The sequence below is a fragment of the Xiphophorus couchianus genome, chromosome 9 (genome assembly GCF_001444195.1).
Source record: "Xiphophorus couchianus chromosome 9, X_couchianus-1.0, whole genome shotgun sequence".
NCBI lineage: Eukaryota > Metazoa > Chordata > Actinopteri > Cyprinodontiformes > Poeciliidae > Xiphophorus > Xiphophorus couchianus.
In genome coordinates this window covers 28,400,517-28,425,686 of record NC_040236.1, presented here as the reverse complement: position 1 = coordinate 28,425,686, position 25,170 = coordinate 28,400,517, and the positions used below count along the sequence as shown (strand labels likewise).

The following is a 25,170-nucleotide window of genomic DNA, read 5'->3' as shown; positions in this document are numbered from 1 at the left end:
ACTTGAAATTTATCAATCAGTGTTTAATGAAAGCAAGTAAAACACAAATTTCACTTTTTAAATTAACTCATTAAAAAAACGCCAACTTTTTGTTTGCAAGGGTTTGTATATTTTTTATATTTCACTGAAAAAAAAGATGGAGCTCCAGTTTAAAAATGTTGTGTTAACTGAATGAAGTTTGTCAGACTTAATTTATTTACATTTGTTTAACCTGACAGCTTAATAAACATAATAGATTAACTTGGATAGACTTAATATCATTACTTGTGACCTATTAATGCAATATATTTAAGTAGGATTACTTTTTTTTCTTTTCAGTGTATCTTTAAGAGCTATTTAAAACTGAGCTCTAACATTTATGAATTTGAAGTGCAATCTGAAGAACTGGTGCTGCTTAGAGCTGTTAGAATAGTAAACAATACCCGTGTGTTCAGCTATTGTGCCAGGGATTAATAAATTAAATCCAAATGCAAACATAAGTCAAAGTAAATGCAAATGAGAACATAAATCCAGCTTAAGGAGAGTCACACCTCTGTTAGGTACGTGGTTTCTCCCTCCTCCTCGAACGTCTAGACCAGACTTCCTGGTTGGCTCTAAAGACAAAATTACGTATTAAAACATCTTAACATAGAACAATATGATAAGGTTTGCTGCAAAGATACTTTAATTATTCGTTTTGACTCACTGGAGGACTTGGGGAGACCGTCTCCTACAGAAATGGTGAGAGTCTTCCCTCCCTGTTTGAGCTGAGCCAAATCTCCTTGACCCCTTTGAAAAACTACAACCCTGGAGGTTCCTCCGCCCCAGCCCTCCTTCTTCACTTTGAACTCCAGTCTGAAACACAGAAAATCTGCGTCAGATCCTTTTATTTCTGCATCAACAGGCCTCTGAACACTTTCTGTTGTTCTACCTGTCAGAAAAGGAGACGGTCAGCTTCCTCTGAGTTACTTCCTCGTAGCGTTTAGAGAGCAAACTGAGAAACTCCGTCTTAAAGTTGGACTCCAGCAGACTGTCATACTGGGCCTCGTGCAGAATGAAGAAATCATCTTGTCTGGAACTGAAAAGAGGAAAAGTGAGCTTTGAAACTTCTGTCCTAAGATTAATAAAAGAAAAAGGAAGCAGTACTTCTTAGAAGCAGAAATAAGATCAAGTTAGAAGTCAATGTATCATCATATGAAATTATTCTGTATTCATAGAAACACATAGACTTCCAGTCAGTTCCTTAACTTTTTTCTTATTACTGAAACATAATAAATTTAAAAAATGAAGCTTTATTCCAGCACTGATGGCAGGTGTTATGCAGCAAATGTGCTCATCAGTTTAATTTATTGCTGTCTTTATGGTATATTGTAAAATAACGACTGTTTAGCTGCTTCCTTCTGATGAGATTTAGCCCCGGTTTAAATGTGGAAACAGATGTTAGGGGGGAGTTTCTGCGTTTAAGTCTGACTATCAATTTGTTCTGTACAGTACATAAGGTAACATGCTGCACCCAATAAACCACTGCATATCTGCATAAGAGCCTACACAACATTGTAAAAAACTGTGCCAGCAATTGATGCCGTGGGATAATGCAATTAGAAAGGATGTAAGATTTCTAATTGCAAACAATATTTACCAGGAGTTAAGTCCCAAATCTTTCTATGTTACTAACATGTCATTTTTTCTGCAATATTAATGTCTTGAAGCGGCCAAGGACTTGAAACTGAGAGAATCTGAGAGCTAAAAGATTAGCTGTAAGTAGGCCTTCCGACCTCAAACACTAGAGCACATCACCAAAAATAAATTCTAAAAATACCAGCGGAAACATGCAAGAAGACTATTCAGCAATTCTGAGAAGAGTTTGATTCCTGTAATACCTAGTACTGGGTTGCTAACTAAAAAGCTAATATTAAAGAACTAATCATAAACACTAAATCTGCTAACAACAGACCTTATCAAGCTGGCAGCACATGTAAACATGACTGGATTAGTGCATCATTTCTACCGGATTTTCACAATATATCAGCTACTACAATGGACAGAGGAACTAACAAGTTCATGTCATCATCTGGGAGGAGGTTACTGGTTTCTCAGTCACAAGCTGGTTGCAAACCTGAGGCCAGCAGGTGTCAGTCAGTTATGGTAGATCTGAAATTTGGTTTGATGACGTCAATATGAGAAGCTACAGACTGATAGGAGGAACCAAAGAGCTCTGTAAAGGTAAAGGCAAATCTTCTGAAGTTGGGATATAATTAATTTAATTTCACATAATTACCACGGTAGAAGCCATTTGTTTGTTAAAATTTTATGAAATATATTTGTTCTATTTGATGTTTGTTGTGAATGACGTAAACGAGGTAATTAGTCCAACGTTTAGAAACTACAGCGGCTGTAATGCGCCACAGCAAAGGTAAACAAAGGAAAAATAACCCGAACAGGTGATCAACTCAAAACCACTCCTACCTTTTTACTCTCTCTTTGTAGTTTAAGCACACCTGTTACCGTGGCAACCGCCTGTTACCGTGGCAACCGCCTGCGCCCCGCAAGACGAGCAAAGATTACGTTAAAAACATAACATTCAGTCCGTTACGATATCAAGTTTCCAGGCTTGATATTTATTTCTCAATTATTAATCAGCGCTTCCCTGAACACACCGATGGTTGATTGACTAGCTGTACTTGGTGCTAACGTGGCTAACAGGAGTAACAGTTTAGTCCAAAGCCTTTTCTGCTAAAATTAAATCTTTAGTGTATGTCAGATACAGACACGTTGCATATTGATCTGTTTAGCTAACGTAAGACTGTGTAGCAGACAGGCTTCAAGGTGTAGAAGTTGTATAAGTGCTGCCTTTATGCTGTTCTTAGCTAACGGGAAGCTAAGTGTGTTTGTGAGACGGCCACGCACGTGACCACGTAGAATGGGCATCAGCCAATGAAACGCGGCCCCTCTGGTAAGGTCCATAAAGCATAAACATGGAATTCAGCGGAAGCTAATGCTAAAACGCTAACTTCGATTTGAATTGCCCTTGAAAGACTGCAAACTTCAAGCACGAAATAATTTTGACATTTTAATGTACATTTATTAGCACCTATAGCTACTGTATTTATGCTCATATATTGCCCTCCACTGATATTAAAGATATTATAAAAAATATGCCATCTGAAACCTGCACGTTTCAGATAAATATATTTAATGTAAATTTTATCCTATTCTTTTGTCTCAATTTTGTTTTTGTTTTTTTGTTGTTTTATGATCTCAACAGTGTTGCTAATGTTTGTTGCTTACTGTAAAAGTGGTGCTTAATCTCTCCACCAGGTTGGTATTATAAATAAGAATTTCTTCTCAATAACTCTCCCAGTTAAATAAAAAATTAACAGAAGAAATTGCTGTTAAATGCAACATTAGCATGAATATTGTTTCAAAGAAAGCCATCTTTGAACTCTGGTACAGAAACATCTGCATTTAAACATCATAAATGTGTGAAGCCTACCTGAGGGAGACGCCGATGATGTTTGCAAACTCCATTTTACGTTTTAACACCTCCTTAATCTGCCCTTTTTCAGGCCCTTTCTTCACCTTCTCTAGACCAATCAGATAGATCCCTTTAGGGGTCAAGATCAAGTCTCTCTTGATAGACTGTGCGAGAAGAAAAAGAAGAACTGACAATTGTGTATTGCAAGAAAGGGGAAGAATAAGAGTGAACACTAGCTTTGGTGTTTTAATTCCTATTTGTAACAGGCACCTTGAACCTGCGGTCGAACTTTGTGACCGAATCAGCAAAGTCGATGCGCTCCCTCTTCGCCAGGAACTGCCGCAGCTCGGGTCTTTGCTCCAGGCCGAGGTAGTCGCCAACAAAGTTCCTGTTGATGCTGTTTTTCCTTCGCTCCTTCGAGTTGTACAGGATGTCTGAGGCTGCGTGTCGAGAGGAAGTGAGGACACGTTTAAAAAACAGAAGTCAGGCTGTGTGAAAACCAGTGTGGAGAAACGCATGCTGTCGGTGCTGCTCACCCTCTTCTCTCATCTGTTCGTACTTCTTCTTGGCGTTGTACCGTCTCCAGGCCTTCTGAATGGTTCTGGCGAAGGTGTCAAACTTCCTTTCTCTCATCTCCTCAAGAAGAAACAGCTGAAGAAGAAAAGGAATGTGATAATGTTAAATATAAAACAATTTTTTTTTTTTTTAGTATCGCTTAGCATCATCTGTGGGGAAAACTTAATGACTAAAGTAGTAGAAAATCGCGCTTTTACAATAAAATATACAAGACGTACTTTTAACATCTGAAATAGTAAATAGTAGCAATTTATTGGGGCCTGCCCATAGCAATGCATGGCAGGCACCTATTGTTCTACACCCAATAGAACGCCTCTTTATTAATCTAAGTTGGCTCTTTTTGTTCATACATTAAGCAAAATAACATATGACAAAGCACAAACTGCACACAAAAATCTCAGTACCGATTCTGGATTCTTGACAAAGACTTTTGTACGTCCCATCTGATACTGGTCGGTGTCCATGTTGACAGACCGGAGGAGGTGGAGGACCCCCTGCTGCTCTGGTCCCCTCCAACACGGCCATGTTTCAGCAGTAAGGATGGCATACCTGGAGCCAAAACGCACCCAAAACAATCTCAGTTTTCTTTCAGAACAAACTCAATTAAACATAAATCATAAAAAAACTCACCTATGCAGAAATTTAGAGAAGAGTCGGCGATAAGCAAATCCAGCTCTTCTCACACGAATGTTTTCCCTCAGTCCAAGGTATTCCACCTGATGCTTAGCCCTGAAAATAGTCAGAATATCCCTGTTAACATGGAATAATCTCCTGCTGGACGCTTTGTTTCGTCACAATGTGCATGCAGACCTGCTCTCCTCCCAGTCTTTCGGCCTTTTCGTCTCATTTGGTTTAATACAGCGGATATAGTGTGGTGTGCATTTCATCAGAGTGCTCACTAGCTCATTAGCTTGTCTCTGTTGGAAGCATCATCAGGTTTTTAATATATTAAACACAGAAAATGTAAGTATTTACTTATTTATATATTGACTTACTTTGATTTTTGAGCTGGCTGTGGTCGGCCTGCCTTTCTTTTCCGTGTTGAGGTTTTCAGGGAACAAGCTGCGGATGAAGTTACTAAAGCAAGAAATTAGATTTTTATTCTTTTTAACAAGAAGAATTGCAAAAATTGATCTTTGTTGTTGCTCAAAATGCTTACAATTCACTGCTTTGCATGAGCTCAATGAGGTCAGGGAAGAGGACATCTCGATTTCTCTCACAGAATCCGTTGATATCATACGACACCTGAGGAGAAATTAAGCTTCACCTGTGATTCCAGCATTATTGTTCCTGCTGGTGTGATTAACATCTTAAAAATCAACTCAAAAACTGGAATTTCTGCACCAGATGAATCAAGTCTGACCTTCCCAGCGTAATGATGGATAACAAATCCAGAGTTCCAGCTGTTGAAATGTTCGTGGGTTCCCACAGCGGCCTGCAGCTTCTGCAGCAGCGTGCCGTCTGCGCCCTCGCCCTTGGCGTGCATCGTGGCGCAGACGTCGTCCAGGACGCTCATGATGCCAGGAGGGCTCTGCAAGCAGGAGGCACCAGGAAATAACTTTACCAGTGAAAAGGTTTCCATAAAACAGCTATGAAAAGAGGATTTTACTCTATGGGAAACTGATGATTAAACAAAAAAAAAAAACAACAGTTTTCAACATAATGATTAGGAAAAATGATGTTGAGGAAATTTAATGCAGGTTTTATTCCACATAGCAACAACAAAAGAACCCTTACTCATCTTATTTTAAGCTTTATTCGGTTCTGAACCTTCATTGTTTGTTTCAGTTTCAATTATTGTAAACTTAATTATTGTTTTGACTGAATTAAGCATGTTGAATTATATGCTCTTTTGTCTTTCCTATTTTGAATAATGACAAACTAAAATGGGCCTTGCTGTCATGCAAAGCTAAAGATTATGCAAGCAACATAAATACATAAAACAATTTACAAAAGTCCTGTAGTTACACTGATTTCAGAGGAAATCTAAGAAAATGCACAAATAAAGGTTGGATATTTCAAATTCCTTATGTGTGAGATTGTGCAACACAAATAAAACACATTTTTAAGGCATTTATGCATCTTAATCTTAAGGCTGTCAATATTTTTTCATTTATGGAAAATATTTAGCTTACCAGTTTATTTTCAATGAGGTCACACACAATCTTGTTGTTAAAATATTCGATGGGGGTCCATTTAATGCCTTCCTGAACATATTCTTCCTGAGGAAATAAACCAAAAGAAAGCATTCTTAATAAAACAGGATATTTGGAACAACAGAGCTTAGTGAAAAAGACATTAAAAAAAACTTTTGTTTACCTGCTCAGCCTTTAAAGTGAGTTCAATAAAGATCTGCTGCAGCTTCTCATTCACAAAGTTTATACAAAACTGCTCAAACCCATTTTTCTGCAGAGGAAAATACATCACAATCCATATTAAATCACTAAATAAAGCCACCACTTTATGTTTTATTGCCTGTTTATAAATGTTATACACCTGTAAGCTGTGAAAGCACAAACCTGAAAAATCTCAAAGCCATAAATGTCGAGCACACCGATGCTGAACTCTTCATAAGGTTTCTGGATGGCTTTATTTATGGCCTAAAGTACACAGAGCGCAGTCAGAGGGACATAAAACTAATCTCTGCTGAGCAACATGTGTTTAATTTAGCCTGCTGTGGCTGTAAATGGACAGTACGACATGCTAACCTCTACAAGGTAGTCAAAGAGACGTGCGTAAAGGGCTTTGGCTAAGGCGTCACGCGTGTAGGTCGCCTGCTCCTGGTTGAGTGTTACGTTGATGGATTCGGACTTCCCGCCCCACTTGGAGTCCATCTTTCGACTCGTCAACTTGTCCTGCAGCCTGGTGGGGTCGATTCCCAGCAGGTAGGCAGGAAAGGCAAGCACTGAGACAAACAGAAGCAACCACAAAACACATCAGTTATAAAAAAAAAAACAAAAACAATCTTCAATGATGAGGCAGTGGCACGGACATGCAAATACTGTATTTTCCGGACTATAGAGCGCACCTCACTATAAGCCGCAGCGGGCTATAAGCCGCTGGTATCTCTTTCTCTCTCTCTCTCTGTCTCTCTGTCTGTCTGTCTGTCTCTCTGTCTGTCTGTCTGTCTGTCTGTCTATCTATGTATTAATACAAAGCACTGTTAAGAAGATTGACGAATCAGCTGAGCACACTTTAACAACTAGCTGGGATTCAGCAAGTTTTGCAATGGTGAGCTCTGATTTACTCATAGCCCTCAGAGGAGGCGCGTTGTTACTCTGTCCCATCATTGGACCAGGTTAATGAGCGTGTTAGTTTGTATGTTACACTCACAGTCTGTGCTTTCCACCTCGCTCTGGTTTCCGGCCTCTATGAAGCTGATGTTGCCTAGATGGAGGATACCTGCTGTGATCTGCAGCACCTGAGTCTGGATGTCACTGGGGATGCCGATAACCTGCATGGCTTCCTGCAAATGAGCAACAGCTCAGTGATGAACACGGATAATAATAATAATACTAAAAATAATAATAGTAGCTTCATTTATAAAGTGCTTTCATACATTTACAAGAAAACAAAAAATAAATAAATAAAACTGTGTAGATCTTTGTCTTTAGTGATGTGACACATTTAGCCAGACTTTCCACAGGAGTGTTTGTGGTTTTCATGAGTAAATACCATCGTCTCAGAGAAGTCTTTGCTGTCGTTGGTCCCGTCAACCTTGTAGGTCCCAGACTGGTTGAGGTAGTAGTAGTAGTCTGGAGTCATGAGTCCCAGGCCTTCTTTCTGCTGTGCGTTGGCGCCCTCTATCAACTGGAAGCAGATGGTCAAACATGTAACTTGTTCTTTGCTGCAAATATATTATCAGGGTTCAAATTGGCAGATGTTTTGCGCTGTGTTCTTTCGTCTCTGACCTGGTAGTAAATGTGGAAGTTCCTCTCACTCTCATTCTGGCTCACCACCCTCGACTTCTCCAGCAGGAAGTTAGAAATTTTGCCACCATCTGGTTCCCCACCTCTGCTGAACTGAATCTCAAAGTATTTTCCCTGGTAAACACAAAATCAGTCGTCACATTTGCGCCACTACACATATTGTTTTGTGTTGCTGGGATCGGAAATGCACCAAGCTCTGCAGCAGAAACAGAAATCTGCATTTTTTTGTATATATATTATAAACGAGAACGCTATGTGCATGCAGTGACCCATAAACAGGCTTTATGATGCTTCACCGAGACTTACAGGAAATTTCACAAGCTAAAGCTGCACATGTGGAAGTTCATGTGGTTTAATGGTGTGAAATTAGCGCATTAGCATCAGTGGTGGGGAAGAAGTGAGTCAAGTCGAGTGGGTTTTGTGTTACTCTGTGTTGGAGACAAGGATTTTAAGCATTTTGTAACCAGAAATTATAACAACTGGCATTCCAGGCTTAAATAAATATACAGTTTGTGCAGCAGCTTCACATTTATTTCAGGGAATTCTTATTTACAGAAATAAAACCGAGTCAAGATCAATCTGGTTTTAGTTTGATATGTTTAACGCCAGGCTATGTTCTGCAGGCATTAAACCAATTAATGTTATGCGTAAAGCTAAAGCTAATGCTAATGCTAAAGCTAACTGAACCAACATTACTTGTGTTGTTTTGAATGTCTTTGTATTTTGGGGCTGCACAAAAACTAACTTAACAAACTTCTTTAAAAAGTTCTTAAAGTGTTTCTTTCACATGAAAAAAATACAATTGTTTAAAAAAAATATATATAAACATACATTTTTAATAAAAACGTGCAAATAAATGAAACTAAATATAATATTTAAAATAATATACAAAATATGTTCTGTAAATATAAAAAGACCACATAAAGCAGAATGTATTAAAATGATAAAAACTAATCACATAAATACAGTTTTGAAGCATAAAATATTTTGAAGAAATGTGAGGAAATACATGCGACTTCCTGGCACGGCTTGTCTTGTGTCAGGTGATGTTTGAGAAATAAAAGCTCACTTACAAAACGACTGGAGTTGTTGTTTCGGACCGTCTTGGCGTTTCCAAACGCCTCCAGCAGAGGATTTGACTGTAGAATGATGTCTTTTACGTGCTGTGATGCATAAACGCCAGTTATTAAGAATCAGAAGTAAAATACATGCTGGTGGTTCCTGTTCCTACCTGCACTTTGGATCCACCTCCAGACACTTTGGAAATGTAACCCATGATGTATTTGGCAGCCACCGTCTTTCCAGCTCCGCTCTCCCCGCTGAAACAAAACCACAACAGAAATAAAAGTAAAACTTTTAAGTTATTCATGTCATTTACTTTTATTAAAGTCATCTGAATCAGTCGGGTTTAAAGTTTAAACCTTCTTTGACATTTAATGGGTGAATTTCAGATTCATCTGGTCAGCCCTTTTCTGTAACTACTTAAAATTGCGGGTCATATTTTAGCCCATCTCCCCATGGTGTACCTCTAGGTTGTGTACTGGGGTCACTATTCTTTCAAAATATCTTTCTTTGTCAAATTCAAGCATTTTAGGCATTTAATATCATTTTTATCACTGTTATACAGACAATATATAAGACATCTCTTAAAGCCTCAGCCACATTTTTAAATATAAAAAACTGCATGGAAAAAATAATTTACCTAAATGAAGAAAATACTTGAAATCCTTGAATGTTGGCTCTAGAAAATATTATTTCTTTACTGCTATGCTACATTTACAACCAGGAACCTTGTTTCATGTTTTTACCAAAGTATTTCTTTTGGTAATAAATGTATGCTTTTAACCAATAAATGCTACACTGCGAAGCTGAGTTCCATTTTGTCAACGTACCTGGCGAAATTTGTGCTTTTATTTCTTCTCGGCTATTTTAACTGCTTAAACAGCTTTAAAAAGCAGCAAAAACCTGATTTATTTCAAATTATTTAAAACTTTTTACCAGGTTTTCTGATTTAAAGTCTTGAAAGTTGCTAAATAAAGTCAGTTTTACTTACTTAATTTAACAGAAAAGAGGAATTGACATAAAAAAAATTTGCAGTTTGAGAAAACTTGGGAATTCACCTGATGATAACGCACTGATTCTCGCCGTCGATCATCATGTTTCTGTACATGTTATCTGCCAAAGCGTAGATGTGTGGCGGGTTTTCATACTGGGCCTGCAGAGAGGCAGAAACTGGGGTAAAGAGAAGCAGGAAGAGGCACTCCACCACAACCATCACAGGTCTGCAGAAGTTCATGTGAAGACTTCTTCACTCACGGCGCCTTGGTAGAGTTCAATCTCTCTGTCAGTGAAGTAGGGCATCTGTTTAAACGGGTTCACCGAAATCAACACAGGACCGATGTACGTCTGAGCCACAGAGTCAAGGAAAGCTCAAAAACATGGTTGTGTCTAATATAATTCTTGGTGCAGAATGAACCATAGTCCTATTTTTAAAAATTAAATATACCTTGAGTTATTTTCTTTTGAAGAAAGTCACAAACATACCCAGATATTTTTGGTTTAATGTGCGAGTGAATCATAATAAAGTGGAATATTTAATCCTCCCACTTTGTCTTGCACCTACACTCTCACAATGCAAAATATCTTGATTTTATCTGACATTTTCCTTCTCTGAAGGAAAAAATAATTAACATAGTAAATCTAATGTTAATGCTGCAAAATACACAGCAAAGTATAATAATAATAATAATGCATTTTATTTGTCAGCGCCTTTCAAAACAACCAAGGAAACTTTACAACATTAAAAACACAAATTAAACAGTAAGAAAATGGCTATGAAAACATAAAATAACTAAAAAAATAAAGTGAGAAGGCTAACTTGAACAGAGAGTCAAAATGATGGATGTCAGAATGTATGAAAAATAACCCAATAATTCACTTTTATCTTGTTATTTTTCTGTTTTGGTAAAAATAAATGAATAAAAGAATCTGTTAGCATAATGTAAGTCAAAGTTGCCAGCTAATATTTTGTGGTTTGTAAAGCAAATTTATCTCAAATGCATCTGCAGTTTCTGTCTGATCGCCATCAGAACCGAGACACAAGCTGAGCGACGCGACACAATAAAGTCGAAAAGAAAAACGACATTTAGTCTGGCTGTTCTGGCCAGCAATTACATCTGAGTCAAAGCCAGATTGCTTAAACGTTTCCTCTTCAAATTACAGATTTTGATCTGGGGATAATTAGGATTAGTCGATTCTTAGTAATAAAAAATAACGGGTAAAAACAGGACAGTTAGATGTATTTCTGTGAATAATGTCAGCATGATTAACTCTTGCAACAAAAACAAGTCGCTTTTGTTTGGTTTTTTCATGCATGTGGAAGAAATATGAATTAGAGATGCACCGATCCACTTTCAGTATCGGCTGATACCGATCCGATTCAGATAAACGGGGCTGAATAACTTAAAACTTAAGTGTATTTTCTAACTCTGCACCAGTATGGCTCACTTGAACGCACCAATAGCTTGGTAAAATATGAAAAAACTATTCAAATTTAGTTTATTCTGTCAGTGCAATTAGGACTATAAAAGCCAACATAAAATAAATAATAAAGAAACTGAAACAGACAAAAACAACAAGTTGACTACTTTGGTCAAACATGTAAAAAATAAACTGCAACAAACTTTCTTTCAAATGACTCAGAAAGGATTTGTACATATAATGTAACACAAATAGCAAAGCACACAATTAGACTGAATTGAGACTGATACAGATATTAATATTGGATCTGTGCATTTTTCCTTTGATCATGTGAACTTATGATTTATGTTATTCCTTTTTTTTACAGTTTACTGAATTTTAAATGCATATCTAAAATGATCTAACGTGTGATTTGAATCTCAGAGATATTCTTCATGTATTTTACAGAAAAATCTAGATATTTGCAGTCGACTGACAGGCTTTGGGCCCACAGCTGCTAGCCTGTAGGTGGGGGAATCCATGAAGTGAAGTCATGCCTTCATTCTTGGATGATCTCAGTGTTTCCTGAACGCTTGCAGCTCTGACTATTACAGGCCATAAGATCAACACGCTTCCTGATAGCTAAAAAAATCCAGACATCCAAGCAACCGAGGAATAATCGAATAATCTCTGTCTTCGAAGTGAAACCGATGATTGATTTAGTAGCAGACGAAGATCCCACGGTATTTTTATTTCATGTAAATGAGCTAAACTGCAAGCTTATATCCCCAGCTTTCATAAAACTCAGTGTTTAAGTGGCATCAAATTGAGACAAAAAAAGTTTTTTTACTCTTAGAGAAAAAGCTTCATCATAGACTTTGAGGAAACAGCCTTGTTGGTTTCCCAACAGCACGGTTAGTTAAGCAAAAGGGGTAAAAACTTAGACATGCAGACATGCAAACTATTTTTAAAAATATTTAAATCCGTCCTGTTAGGCTAAAAAGGCTAATCAAAACAGCCTTTTCCTGAGATTTAAACTACTATTCATAATTATAAATAATAGATACAAATCATATAAAAGATTTCCTAAATGTGAATAAAGTTTGACATTTCTTTTGGCTGCATTTTCATTATTAGCATAAAGTTTAGTTGTGCTTTGAGAAGAAGGAAGTGAGTCTCTGCTGACAGTAAGGAGGAAGAGAGAATCGTTTATTTTATGACCATATATGTTTAAACGTTGGGTTGTTTATGTTTGAGAGCAGAGAGATGCATGAAATCCAAGTTTATTTCTTTTAAATAATAATCAATCTGATAAGTCATTTAACTTATTTAAGCATCATTTAGTAAAGTTAAAACTCTGATAATCTGGTAATTATCTGACCGCTTGCAGGATACAAAAATGTAATCGTCCATGTATCTCTTCTTGAGGTTTTCCACGATGGCGTCCTCTGTGATCTTGGACAGCAGGACCATGTCGTCCACGCCGCTCTGCTTCACATTCTGACTCTGCCAGTGGTACTTCGCCTGAAACACAGAAATTTAGTCATCCAGGTGTTTCTTCCTGGTTTTACACGTCCGGGATTTCAAAAACACAACCTCGGACTATCAAACTGCTTCACATAAGATTTAATTTAACTCCCATGAATTAAAAAGACCATCCATGCAAGTTAACTACATTTTCTAATTTTATTACAACACATACAAAAGTGCTATTACACATTGTTATAACACATAGCATGTGCATAAAATTAATATTTCCTTTGTGATTCTGTTCTTTAACTTCACAAACTCTTAAAAAAAATTACATTTTGTAGAACTAGAGTTACAACTTGTAAATGTAAAGACAAAAGTGAATAAAACAAAAGTTAGCTGTCAGACTTCAGTTAATAGAATAAAAATAAGACGTGTATTGATATATTAGTAATATCTGCTCATTTTTAAGTGCAAATTAAATTAAATTACAGGTAAGACCTCTGACAATGCTAGAATTAAAATTATTTTCTTTCCTTCCTTGAGAAGTTTGTTTCTGCTGGAAAGTGAATCAGACAGAAAAGACGATAATACAACGTAAAAGGGGCATTAATTTAGAAAAAACATACTTTTTTATTAAACAAAGAGCATCTTTTATATTACTTATAGCCTTCTAAATGAGTAGTGGAAAAGCATTTATCTGTAAAGACCCTTCTGAAAATTGGCGGCCACCTATTTTCATGTTTCCTCTCATATTTTTGATTATCTTTGAAAGGCCTCAAATTAAAAAAATATCTTTCTAATTGAAAATAACTTGACAGTGTAAATGAAAATGTGTCCCTGCTTAATTAGGTGAGGGCAGTTTTCTTATATAATGAGAAATAATTATTTGGTTTGACAGTGTTAAGTTATAACAACTCACAAATGAAGATTAATAAACTATCAGAGCTTTAAAAGCTGTTTAAACAAATTATCTCTTGATTAACTTTAAATTCTTTTATTATCAAGGCAGCAGGTGAACCTTCATGTCCAAGTTAAATCTTATTCAAATGTTTTACAGTGCATAAAAGCAACACAAATCGAACTCTTGTGCTTTGCTAAAAGCCAGTTTCAAGATGTGAGTCTGTCTCATGTGTCGAAACAGTTTGTTCCTCAGTTTCTGGTCAACAATTACCAAAAACTTTAAAGGAAACGCTTTATTATATCTGCCCAATTCAAAGGCTGCAGGAGACAAGAGGATCCTGTTTGTCCACTTCCTCATTTGTTAACCATAAAAGGTTAAAACCTGTCACAACTTTTAACACCTAAATGTTTCAGAACAAGAAATAAAACTGAATATCCACCACATATAACCTGATCCCAAACATCAAGGAGTTTGAAAGAACATTTTTGTTTTACTATAATTTCTGGACTACAAGTCGCTTTGAAAACTGCAGCTTAGACGATGATAAAATATTGATTATTACTGATGGGTTTCCAAAAGCCGGACTCGTGTGTGATGAAGAGGACGGCACAAGCTCAAAAACTATTTTTATACGCGCTTAGAGTGACAATGAAAGAGAGACTGAGGAAGCGTCTATGAGGCTGATCCACTCTGATACTAAAGAAGACAACTTTAGTGGTTTCAGTGCACAACTGAATGAAGATAGCAATCATTAAAAGTAATTTTACTTCATTAAAAGTTTAATATTTAAGTCAGTGGATGCAGTTGATATTCAAGTGTGCTCTGAAATTACGGTGCTACAGTAAAAACATGCTGCTTTTGACTGTAAAAATATAATGGTCCCTCTTTGTTACATAAGGAAATTAACTCCAATTAGGCACAATATTTAGATTCAGTTTACACCAACCCAACGGCTGACTACTGAGTGAAAAAGCTTCGCTTAAATACACCCTGTCTGACAAGATGAAGTAGGTTAATAAATATAAAAGATCTATAAAACATGCCTTATCTAAAGAATATATTAGAATCAAAGTTAATGAGTGTTTTCACACCTAATATTCTGGTAGACTGGGTTCTACTGAGTACCAAAAGTGCAACATTTGTTATATTTTCAGCTGGTAAGGTTTGCTTTCACTCTACACTGCGTCAAACGATCCAAGCTAATTGAAAAACCTGTTCTTCCCCGCGCCTGTGGTGGCGCTACACCAAAAACCACTGAGGCAAACGACATGAAAACCTCCGAAGAAGACATGAGCGCGACTTCCATCTTCAGGAAATCCAAACAAGGCATCAGATTTTAGCTGTTGTAGAATTTCTCTCTTATCTTTGCTAAAATACTACGAGCCATTTCTCCCACTAGCCCTTGATTCGAGCGTTCTCGTGTTTGTTTTGGTTTTATTTACCCAGAATACCCTGCGCTATCGTCTGCTTCCTGCTGTCAGAGGGGTTTCCGGTCCACTTGTTTCCACGTATGAAGCAGAAATGTGACAGTTTGTTTTTCTTGGTCTGTAGCACAGTCTGATTGCTCATTCACACCTCCCCAAAACAGACCGGACTTTCTAGGCGCAGGGCATTCTGGGTAAATACAACCAAAACAAATGCTTGAGTCTAACGCCAGCGGATTAAATAGCTCGTTTTTTTTTTTGTTGTTTTTTTTGTAGTCAACACAAAATAGAAATCCTACACCACTAAAATCTGACCACACTCTATTTTTGTTTACATTTTTGTGAAGGAAAGAAAAACTATCACGAAGTTTTGCTTTTGCTTTCTTGAGAAGTTTGTTTCCTTTGCTTGAGTGATTTTTGGTTCAGCGCCACCACAGGCGAGGAGGGGAATAGGTCTTTCAAAGAGTTTAGTTCAGTGTAGTGTGAAAGTGAACCACACCAGCTGAAAATGTAATAATTGTTTCAATTTTGATCCGTAATCGAACCGAGTTTATCACCCTTAGAGTCAGTGTTAATGATTCATCAATAAAAGAGATACTGGGCAAAAATAAGAATCAATGGGAGAGTTACAAACTGACCAAAGAGCAGTGGCTGATTCCTAAAACCGTTATAGTATTCTGTGAACTGACGAGAAAAAATCTGAACTATTTGAGGTGTGTGTCCCAGTATAAAACTATTTGAAAAAGAAGCATCAGACCCACCGCAGACATTGTGGTAGTGGGAAAGTCTGGAGCTGCTAGCCAGCAGCAAGTTCAGTCCAGAACGGCTCAAAAATAACAGTTCACACGTTTTGGATCAGCCTTGTCAAGGTTTATACAGAAACCCAATTGAGAAGCTTTGGATATAACCTTAAACTTGTTCATGCTTGAAAATCCTCTGATATGGCTAAATTATAAGGCAACTCTGTAAAACAAAGAGGATCAAAATTCATCTAAGGTTTAGCAAAACACTTCTATATATTAGGTCTGGAGGGGAATTACCTTTTCAAATTGGGACAGGTTTGAAAAAAGAGTTTTGTAATTCGTCAAGTTATGCTTGTTTGATGATCCGAAACATTTAAATATGACAAAAGAGCTAAATTAAGTGGGGGGTTGTAGCAAAAAAATAAGCAGGCAGGAAGATTAGCAGGTTAATAAGTGAAAATTAAGGTCATTATTATTGATGACCTGAAAAAACTTATTTTGAAAAAGTTTAGTTACAAATACACTTAGCATTTTTAAAGCTAAGTGTATGAAATCCTGACATTTACGCCCAATTTTTACAACCACTACTGAAGAAAGTCTGAATAATGACCTCTGACTTAGTTTGATAAATATCACTAAATGATGGAGCTCAGCAGTAAATGCCTGTTTGGCATCTTCACAGACATTTGTTGAAAGCAAAACCAGTTGCGGTTATTGTTGCAGGAAACTGAGGTCGGCTGCCAGGCAACTGGTTAAAGAAACCCCAAACAGGTTTTTTTTTTTTTACTTGGACGTTGTTGAAAACAAAAACCATGATTGTCCAACTGCAGCTTTTACTTTGAAACCTTTTAAATAAGTGGAGGTGCCGTCTTCTAATCCAGCTGACCTGGAGTTTGACACCTTTAAATGTGAACCTTTGCTTTTCCCCAAAAGATGCTGGTCTGTTTGATGTGTGAAGCTTCTCACGATTTGTCACTGGCAGAATGTGGTCTGTGGTCAGAGACAGAGACTGATGTTGACATGCAAGAAGCTCGCTGCTGTGGTGTTTCATCATCAGAGTGATGAGAGAAAGAAGTTCAGGCATTTATTCACATTTTAAATCTTTAAAGACAAGATTGTAGGGTAATTTTAACAAAAGGCGAGCACTTTTTGTATTAACTATCATGCACAGCTCAGTCATAATCAGTCTGCTTCATCAAGCTCTCACACAGAAAATGCTAAGAATAGTGACTCAGTTTTTATTTTTAAATTTAAAAATCCCATGTTACACGGAAATCACACGTAAAGAATGCTTTTGAATTGAGGCCAACTGTTACTGCTTGTTGGCTAAATACAACAAAGATGAACTTGTTTTCTTTGCATTATTTGAGGTCTGAAAGCACTGCATCCTTTTCCTTATTTTGACCAATTCTCATTTTCTGCAAATAAAACCAAAAATTTTTTGCTTAGAATTTCAGAGACATGTTGTCAGTAGTTCATAGAATAAAAGGACAAAGCTCATTTTACTCAAACACACACATATAAAGAGTAAAATTGGAGAAACTGATCATTTTAAGCAGTTCTTTGTTTGTTTTAAAGACTTAAAGTGTCGTTTGATCAACCTTAAAAACCTAAAATACGGGCGTTTCGTGGTGGCGTAGTGGTTAGCGCGACCCATTTTTGGAGGCCTTGAGTCCTCGACGCGGCCGTCGCGGGTTCGACTCCTGGACCCAACGATATTTGCCGCATGTCTTCCCCCCTCTCCTTCCCAGTTTCCTGTCAGCCTACTGTCGTTTAAGGGACACTAGAGCCCACAAAAAAGATCCCCTGGAGGGGTAAAAAAAACCCCAAAAACCTACAATAATTCAAAAATACTTTCTTGATTCCAGATGGAAACTAAATGTTGCTGTAACTCAAAAGACTTGGTTTTCCAGTGAATTTGAAGAAGCCTCTGACTGAAGACACTGTTTTTCTTTAGTTGGGTCATATCCAAAGTTATTTTTGCAAAGCAGAATACCAGTATTTAACAGATTAATATCAGTTCTGAATGTTTCTGGTGATGTCATGATATGAAGCCTAGGCGCAAATTCAAACTGGAAGACTCTTTTAACCCCCCCGGGACCCGTTAATTGAAGCGACCTGCCCACAATCGTCGACCTATCAACGCCGGACCAAGCCACGTCACGTCCAATCATCGACCAAGTCCCAGCTGATAAGGACCTTCATTCATGGCGTCCTTCGCTCTCCAGCCGAGCTCAACCCACCACCACCCCTTCTCCTCCACTCGCCCGGTCCTGAGGCCCGCACCCTTCTTCAACCTCCACCACCAGTGCCGGGCCCTGGGGGATGACGTTCCTAAAAGCATCAGGGATGCTCATCTGAAGCCTATCGCTAACGCTGCGATAACCGTTATCCCCAGCCGGGGCCCGAGCGCCAAAGGCTTTAAATTCTGTTTGTCAATAAACTCTTCTAATTGTCTTCTTATCTCTGTCTGAGTCTCTCCAGATTGAAGTAAAGTCTGTTTGTATTCTAGATTGTTTTCGTCTGTAATGTATGAAAAAGGGCCTGTCCAGTCATACTAGAACCACAGCTGTCTAATAAGGTCCTATAAATAACATAACACTGAAAGTATTTCGATTATTTGGAACGTCGCAGCTTCGGCCTTTTAAAGTAACAAGCTTTTGAATGCGCGCCGTTTTTTCCCCCTGTAAGGCTGTGATGATCAGCTGATGTCTCTTGATCTCAAAATACAGCAGAAAAAAAACAAAACATCTATTTTTGAACATTGCAGTGAAGAACTGTAATAGCCTGGCTTTCAAAACTTGATGACGCTAAAAAAAACATCTGCAAAGACATTTATAAGGATGTTTAATTTTGAAATTTATGTCTGATTAATATAGGGTTGGTCTTTGCATAAAAAAGGCACTATTTTCATAACATTTTCACAAAGTTGGACCAAACAGAGAAGCAGATCTTTAACCATTCTTCTTCACTGCAAAAAACACAAAACATTTTTTTTATCTAGTTTCTAGTGCAAATATCTTAGTACACTTCAAATAAATTAAAACTACAGTAAGTAACTTTTCAGCAAGATATAAGTGCTTATTTTACAAAAATAATTCCTTCAAAGGTACAGCTCTCCTATAAAGTTATTTCACTCATAACAATTTTTTTTTCCATGTTATGAGTTAAATAATCTGCCAGTGGGATTAGTACATTTTTCTCAATATTCAGGAATTATTTACATAAAACAAGCTTCTATCTTGCTGAAAAGTTACACATAAGTTAATTTGGTCTCATTTCAAGTGTGTTAAGATGTTTGCACTAGAAACAAAATCAAAAATACTTTGAGATTTTGCAGAATCTCTAGATAATTTGGCTGCATGTTTTGGATCATTATCCCACTGAAAACCCCAGTTGCAACCCATTTTTGTCATCTCGCCACCAGATATTTATTTACAACCTTTTTAAAAATAATAATTGGATGTTATTAAGAGAATTGATGATTCCACGCACTCTATGAGAAATGAGCCCACAGCATCACTGATCACCTGTTATACTAAATAGTGGGATGAAGGCGCTTTTTTCCCACATATTCATGCTTTGTTTTATACCAGAAACACATGGAGTGTGAGGAATAATCCACTCCATGCTCACTTAAAGTGTAGAGTTGCATCAGATGGATTTTTGATTTGACTTCATGACCCCAACATATCGCCCAGTTGGCCATGTAGCTGTTTTCATGCAACCATTCCTTGAACTAAGACTATTAAATACAATTGAAAAATACTTTATTAATCCCAAAGTGAAATCCATCCATCCATCCATCCATTTTCTGTTCACCCTTGTCCCTAATGGGGTCAGGAGAGTTGCTGGTGCCCATCTCCAGCTACGTTCCAGGCGGAAGGCGGGGTTCACCCTGGACAGGTCGCCAGTCTGTCGCAGGGCAACACAAAGACATACAGGACAAACAACCATTCACACACACCTAGGGAGAATTTAGATAGACCAATTAACCTAACATGTTTTTGGACTGTGGGAGGAAGCCGGAGTACCCGGAGAGAACCCACGCATGCACAGGGAGAACATGCAAACTCCATGCAGAAAGACCCCGGCCGGGAATCGAACCCAGGACCTTCTTGCTGCAAGGCAACAGTGCTACCAACTGCGCCACTGTGCAGCCCCCAAAGTGAAATTAAATAAATTAATATCCTCCTTCTCTCTCTATCTCTCCTCGCCTCATTTTCAACTTCTCCGGGATTTCTGGCTCCCGCTATTGTTTCTGTCGTGTTCTGTGTTTTCTGTGTGTTAATTTCAAGTTTTCTGTGTCCTTGAGTCTCTTCGTTGTCCTGTCCTCCCCTTGATTGTTCCCAGGTGTGTCTCGTTCTGTGATTACCCGCTGTGTATTTAACTCCACCTGTGATCCTTGTTCCTCGTCGGGTCCTGGTCGCTTGTTGTGTGATTTCTGTCTGTCTGTTCATTTGCCACGCTATCATTCTGTTGCTACCGGTGTGAGCCCTGGTTTCCGCTCAACTGTGCCGCCAGAATCTTTGTGCACTGTTTTTGAACGTTGTTCAGTATTAAAACTACCATCTTTACCTCATCCTGGGTCTGCTGCGTCTGCCTCACCACATCCACCGCACCAATTCATGACAGAAGGACCCGACCAAACCGATCGGTGAGGCTGCTTATTATGGACCCAGCTGGAGTAAGGTTCCCTACTAAAAGGCAGAGCGGACCGAGGCGGAGATCCGGTAGGGAGGAGAGGGCGCTGGCTGAAGCCCTCGCCGACCTGCTGCGGGAGCTTTTCCGGGAACAAGATTGGTGTTGGCATCCCCCGGATTTGGCCCCCGTCGATTCCTCCGACCGGGAAGTCAGCGACCTGAGCCGCCGGTGTACCTGGCCCCTGGTCGCCCCACGGGAACACCACCTCCGCTGTCTGCCCGGAGACAGCGACGTGAGCCGCCGGTGGACCCGGCCCCTCGTCGCTTTCCGGAGCCGCCACCTCCGCTGCCGGCCTCGAGGCTTCTCCGGCATTCCCCCGATGCCGGCTCCGAGGCTTCGCTCCCGCATTCCTCCAGCCGGCGCACCAGCCGGCGCACCAGAGACCGAGACCCTCTGCGTTCCTCCCGAGACCCTCTGCGTTCCTCCCGAGACCCCGACTCTCTGTGCTCATCGCCGCTGCTGGGCGGCCCCCGTACACCTCGTCGCCGCCGCCTCTGGGCGGCCCCAGAGACTCGTCGCCGCCGCCTCTGGGCGGCCCCAGAGACTCGTCGTCGTTGCCTCTGGGCGGCCCCAGAGACTCGTCGTCGTTGCCTCTGGGCGGCCCCAGAGACTCGTCGCCGTTGCCTCTGGGCGGCCCCAGAGACTCGTCGCCGTTGCCTCTGGGCGGCCCCAGAGACTCGTCGCCGCCGCCTCTGGGCGGCCCCAGAGACTCGTCGCCGCCGCCTCTGGGCGGCCCCAGAGACTCGTCGCCGCCGCCTCTGGGCGGCCCCAGAGACTCGTCGCCGCCGCCTCTGGGCGGCCCCAGAGACTCGTTGTCGTTGCCTCCAGCGCCGCAGACAGCCGCCGGACCACCTCCGTGGTTCCCGCCTCCTTTGCCTCCGCCCACCCTGTGGGTAGTTTTTTGTTGTTTTTGAACTCTTGGCCCTTCCTGTGCCTCCGCCCACTCCGTTGGGTCGTTTGTTGTTTCTGGACTCTGGCCCCCCGTCCAGCGCCCCTCCGCCCACCCTTGTGTTTTTTTTGTTGTTGTTTTTTGGGCGTCTGGTAGCCGCCCTTGAGGGGGGGTACTGTCGTGTTCTGTGTGTTAATTTCAAGTTTTCTGTGTCCTTGAGTCTCTTCGTTGTCCTGTCCTCCCCTTGATTGTTCCCAGGTGTGTCTCGTTCTGTGATTACCCGCTGTGTATTTAACTCCACCTGTGTTCCTTGTTCCTCGTCGCTTGTTGTGTGATGTCTGTCTGTTCATTTGCCACGCTATCATTCTGTTGCTACCGGTGTGAGCCCTGGTTTCCGCTCAGCCGTGCCGCCAGAATCTTTGTGGACTGTTTTTGAACGTTGTTCAGTATTAAAATTACCATCTTTACCTCATCCTGGGTCTGCTGCGTCTGCCTCACCACATCCACCGCACCAATTCATGACAGAAGGACAGCTTTTCCGGTGTTCAACAGGCCGTTGTAAACCAGCCTGTTGCTATGGTTACGCATCATGACAAAATAGCAAAAAACATGAATAACATTGCAAAAATAATCAGTCCAACTACACAATATCCAAAAAAGAAGGAACAGTTGTCCAAAAAAGGCTATTTTCCTCCAAGAAAGCAGGAATGAAAAGAGAGACGTATCAATGAAAGCACAGAGCTACTCCAACGTGTTCATCTCCCATTTTATAGAGTGCCGCCAATAGGCGCATACCTCGATATCAAACATATTTATCACAAAACAGAAATGAATGGTTTACTAAAGTTAGTAAACTCAACATAAACATTAAAAATGCTCCAGTTGCATTTATTTCACATAAATTGCCCAACTATAGTTTTTGAGAGCTACTTTTCTGCAACTTTTAGATGCATCCCTTCTTCAATGCACCTGGAGCTAATGACTAAATCTCATCATCAAGTCTATCCAGCTCTACAGAGGCAACCAGCCATTTATTTGATTCAGATGTTTTGGGAGAAGGAATTAATCTAAATAGCAAACTTCAAGTACTGGAGTTGAATATCCGTTGTATAAAAGTTTCTGGATTAAAGAACTAATTTGGCATATTTGTAAAGAATTTCTCAGTTCTTGCAAACATTTTTGAAATCTGTTATGTGAATTATCTTGGCATAATTTGATTTTTTTTTTTAGCTAAGATATTTCTCTATAACCTAAACTTTTTCTTCTTAAGTGCTTTGAGATCATTTTACTCTACAGCTTCTTCTCAGGTGCAAAACTAAACAGTGAGGCAACATTTTGATTTAGTTGTTTGCCAACCGCTAAAAAAAACACCGAAGAAGAAAATCTTGAGCGACTGACACATAATTCATTCAGTCTTGACTGAAAAATATACTTTTTCTCAGTGTCTTTGTCTTTAGATATCTTAGAAAATCGCGTCTTGCTGCTTGTTTTCTCTCAGGAAAATCTGGTCTTTGTTGACGTCATTGTGTTCATTGGATCTGAATCTACCTCCTTTTGCCTGATATTAAAGTTTTCTTTGAATTATTTCAGTCATCGAAGAAATCAGACATACAGAAAGTTCTAACTTTTTAATGAGAGCATCAACCTAAATTTATTTAGCTTTGAAACATTTATTCACTTCGATCTTCTTAAAAACTGTTAATTTAACTTCAAAATAGAAGCAGAGACTGGAACTTCACACACAGTTGCTCAACAGTTTTATCTTCCTTAGAGTAGATGTTATTTCCGTCATTTAATCTTTTTTTTAAACCCAACAATTTGTGACAGATTATCAGTGGCAATCAGGTCAGCTGCGACTTTTATTTTGAAAGGCTCAAAGGCGTCAGTGGAGGCTGCAGAAACAGTGAATTTGCTCTTTTGGATGATCTTTAAGAGATTGTGTGCGTGAGTCACAGGCAGCATTTTCAGGAAGTGTTGTGACAGAAACTACCGGCCTCTCCTGTGAGTCCACTTCCTCCTCTCTCACCTCAGCCCTGCCTCTTGTGAAACCTGCAGCCTCTGTACATGCTCTGGGGTCTTTTCCTGTAGCAGCCCCCTGTTGCATTTTTGCACTCCTTTTTGCCCCAAAGAGTGCAATAAATCCCTCAAGGCAACACAAGAGATCGATATGTGTATACCCATTGAACCATGATGGATTTTGGTGCTTATTTTTGAATGAATGCAACACTTAAACCCTACATTTTCTCTTTAGGTTTGTTCCTTATGTTCAAACTGATGCTTTAATATAAAATTCAACCTTAAATCAAGAATTAAAGCAAATAATTAATGTATTTTACAGCTTTGAGCTTCAGCCTCAATAAAAAGCTCGTCGTGAAAAAGGGGAAACTCATTCTGCTGCTGTGAAGAGCTGAATCTCAACAGTTTTTAAGTTTAAACACCCCAACACATCTCTGGTCATGTAAAGATGAAAATTGCACTAGTCTGACACCCTCATTTGTCGTATAAACAAATGAGGCCAACTGTAGTTGGCCTCATAAAACAGTAAAAAGCTGTTTTACTTCAAATACAGTTGGTTTAATTGTTTTATCAGTTTTAAAGCCATCAAACACTTTTCTTGCTAAATAAATTGCAAAAATCCAACTTTTTGTTTGTACTTTGTAGATAAAATCTGAATGCGGATGTCAAAGTTACACACCTGAGTTCACACAAGTCAAAGCTCAGAGGATATGAAAGTGGGGTGCTTTACCATTGTTCCTGTGGGCTTCTCCTCCTCAGGCGTCCACCGTCCAGAGTGTGTGTCGGCTGTGTGTGTGTGTGCCGCTAAAGTCCAAGGTTCGACCTCGTCAGACTGCGGCCATCATCCAGGAGAGGGACAGCCGAAAACCAGCAACAGGCGCTCACACTGCAAGACCTCCAGCAGAGCTGTCACATCTACTTCCTCATACTCCCACCGGCAGTGTGTGAAACAAGAACTGAACACACAGTGATGCACACGCTCACCTCACACTGCTGAGAAGCTACTTCTGTATTTCTGTCATGCTCCCGGCCGCCAGGGAGGATTAAGTAATGACCGGTTTGTTGGCTGCAGCTATCAAAGCTGCGTACCAAAATTAGTCTGTCAGATTCTTCAGGGATGAGCGGAGGAACGGTGCTTACACAGAGGGATAATTTTCTCTAGTGTGCTGCCAAATGATGATGGGTGTTTTGTCTGAGAGGTGCTGACTCCACCCAGGCTGTGGTTGCTTCAAGCAGCCTCAAACGCCCTTGATAACCGATGGGTTCAGGAAGAGTGTACAGGAGAGCGAGTGGGCGTGCAGGTGCCAAACCCAGGCAGTTTTTGGTTTGTTTTAGGCTTCTTGAGTTGCATCCTCCTGCATGGCCGCCTGGGACTGGAGTCACTTTCTGACTGCACTTCATCATTTAAATACGAGTCATTAAGTTACTGAATGTTTTCAGTTTCTTTGAAAAGCCTGTTTTGCATTTCTCCTCTGTTGGAACAACACTGGAAAAAAGTATTTTTGTCTATTTCCAGTGCAAATATTTTATTGCACTTCAATTAAGACAAAAACTTACACATACTGTAGCTTTCCACTATAATGTAGGAGTTTGTTTTAAGTT

General features: G+C 39.5%; 1 protein-coding gene across 1 annotated transcript in view; it reads right to left on the bottom strand.

Moving 5' to 3' along the window:
• The window catches only part of myo1f (myosin IF), a 30,741-nt gene extending 6,023 nt beyond the window's left edge, over positions 1-24,718 (bottom strand). Inside the window, exons 1-25 of the mRNA XM_028028430.1 lie at positions 24,299-24,718; positions 12,814-12,942; positions 10,276-10,365; positions 10,080-10,174; positions 9,191-9,278; positions 9,033-9,122; positions 7,942-8,073; positions 7,706-7,840; positions 7,364-7,496; positions 6,739-6,935; positions 6,550-6,630; positions 6,350-6,436; positions 6,166-6,252; positions 5,394-5,561; positions 5,190-5,275; positions 5,026-5,107; positions 4,841-4,947; positions 4,661-4,759; positions 4,435-4,579; positions 3,991-4,105; positions 3,725-3,894; positions 3,473-3,618; positions 911-1,057; positions 686-834; positions 531-593 (exon numbers count right to left, since the gene is read on the bottom strand). Of these exons, the coding sequence (XP_027884231.1) occupies positions 531-593; positions 686-834; positions 911-1,057; positions 3,473-3,618; positions 3,725-3,894; positions 3,991-4,105; positions 4,435-4,579; positions 4,661-4,759; positions 4,841-4,947; positions 5,026-5,107; positions 5,190-5,275; positions 5,394-5,561; positions 6,166-6,252; positions 6,350-6,436; positions 6,550-6,630; positions 6,739-6,935; positions 7,364-7,496; positions 7,706-7,840; positions 7,942-8,073; positions 9,033-9,122; positions 9,191-9,278; positions 10,080-10,174; positions 10,276-10,365; positions 12,814-12,942; positions 24,299-24,301 (2,824 nt within the window). The 5' untranslated portion in view covers positions 24,302-24,718. The remainder of the gene's footprint in view (positions 1-530; positions 594-685; positions 835-910; positions 1,058-3,472; positions 3,619-3,724; positions 3,895-3,990; positions 4,106-4,434; positions 4,580-4,660; positions 4,760-4,840; positions 4,948-5,025; positions 5,108-5,189; positions 5,276-5,393; positions 5,562-6,165; positions 6,253-6,349; positions 6,437-6,549; positions 6,631-6,738; positions 6,936-7,363; positions 7,497-7,705; positions 7,841-7,941; positions 8,074-9,032; positions 9,123-9,190; positions 9,279-10,079; positions 10,175-10,275; positions 10,366-12,813; positions 12,943-24,298) is intronic.
• Between the last annotated feature and the right edge of the window lie 452 nt (positions 24,719-25,170).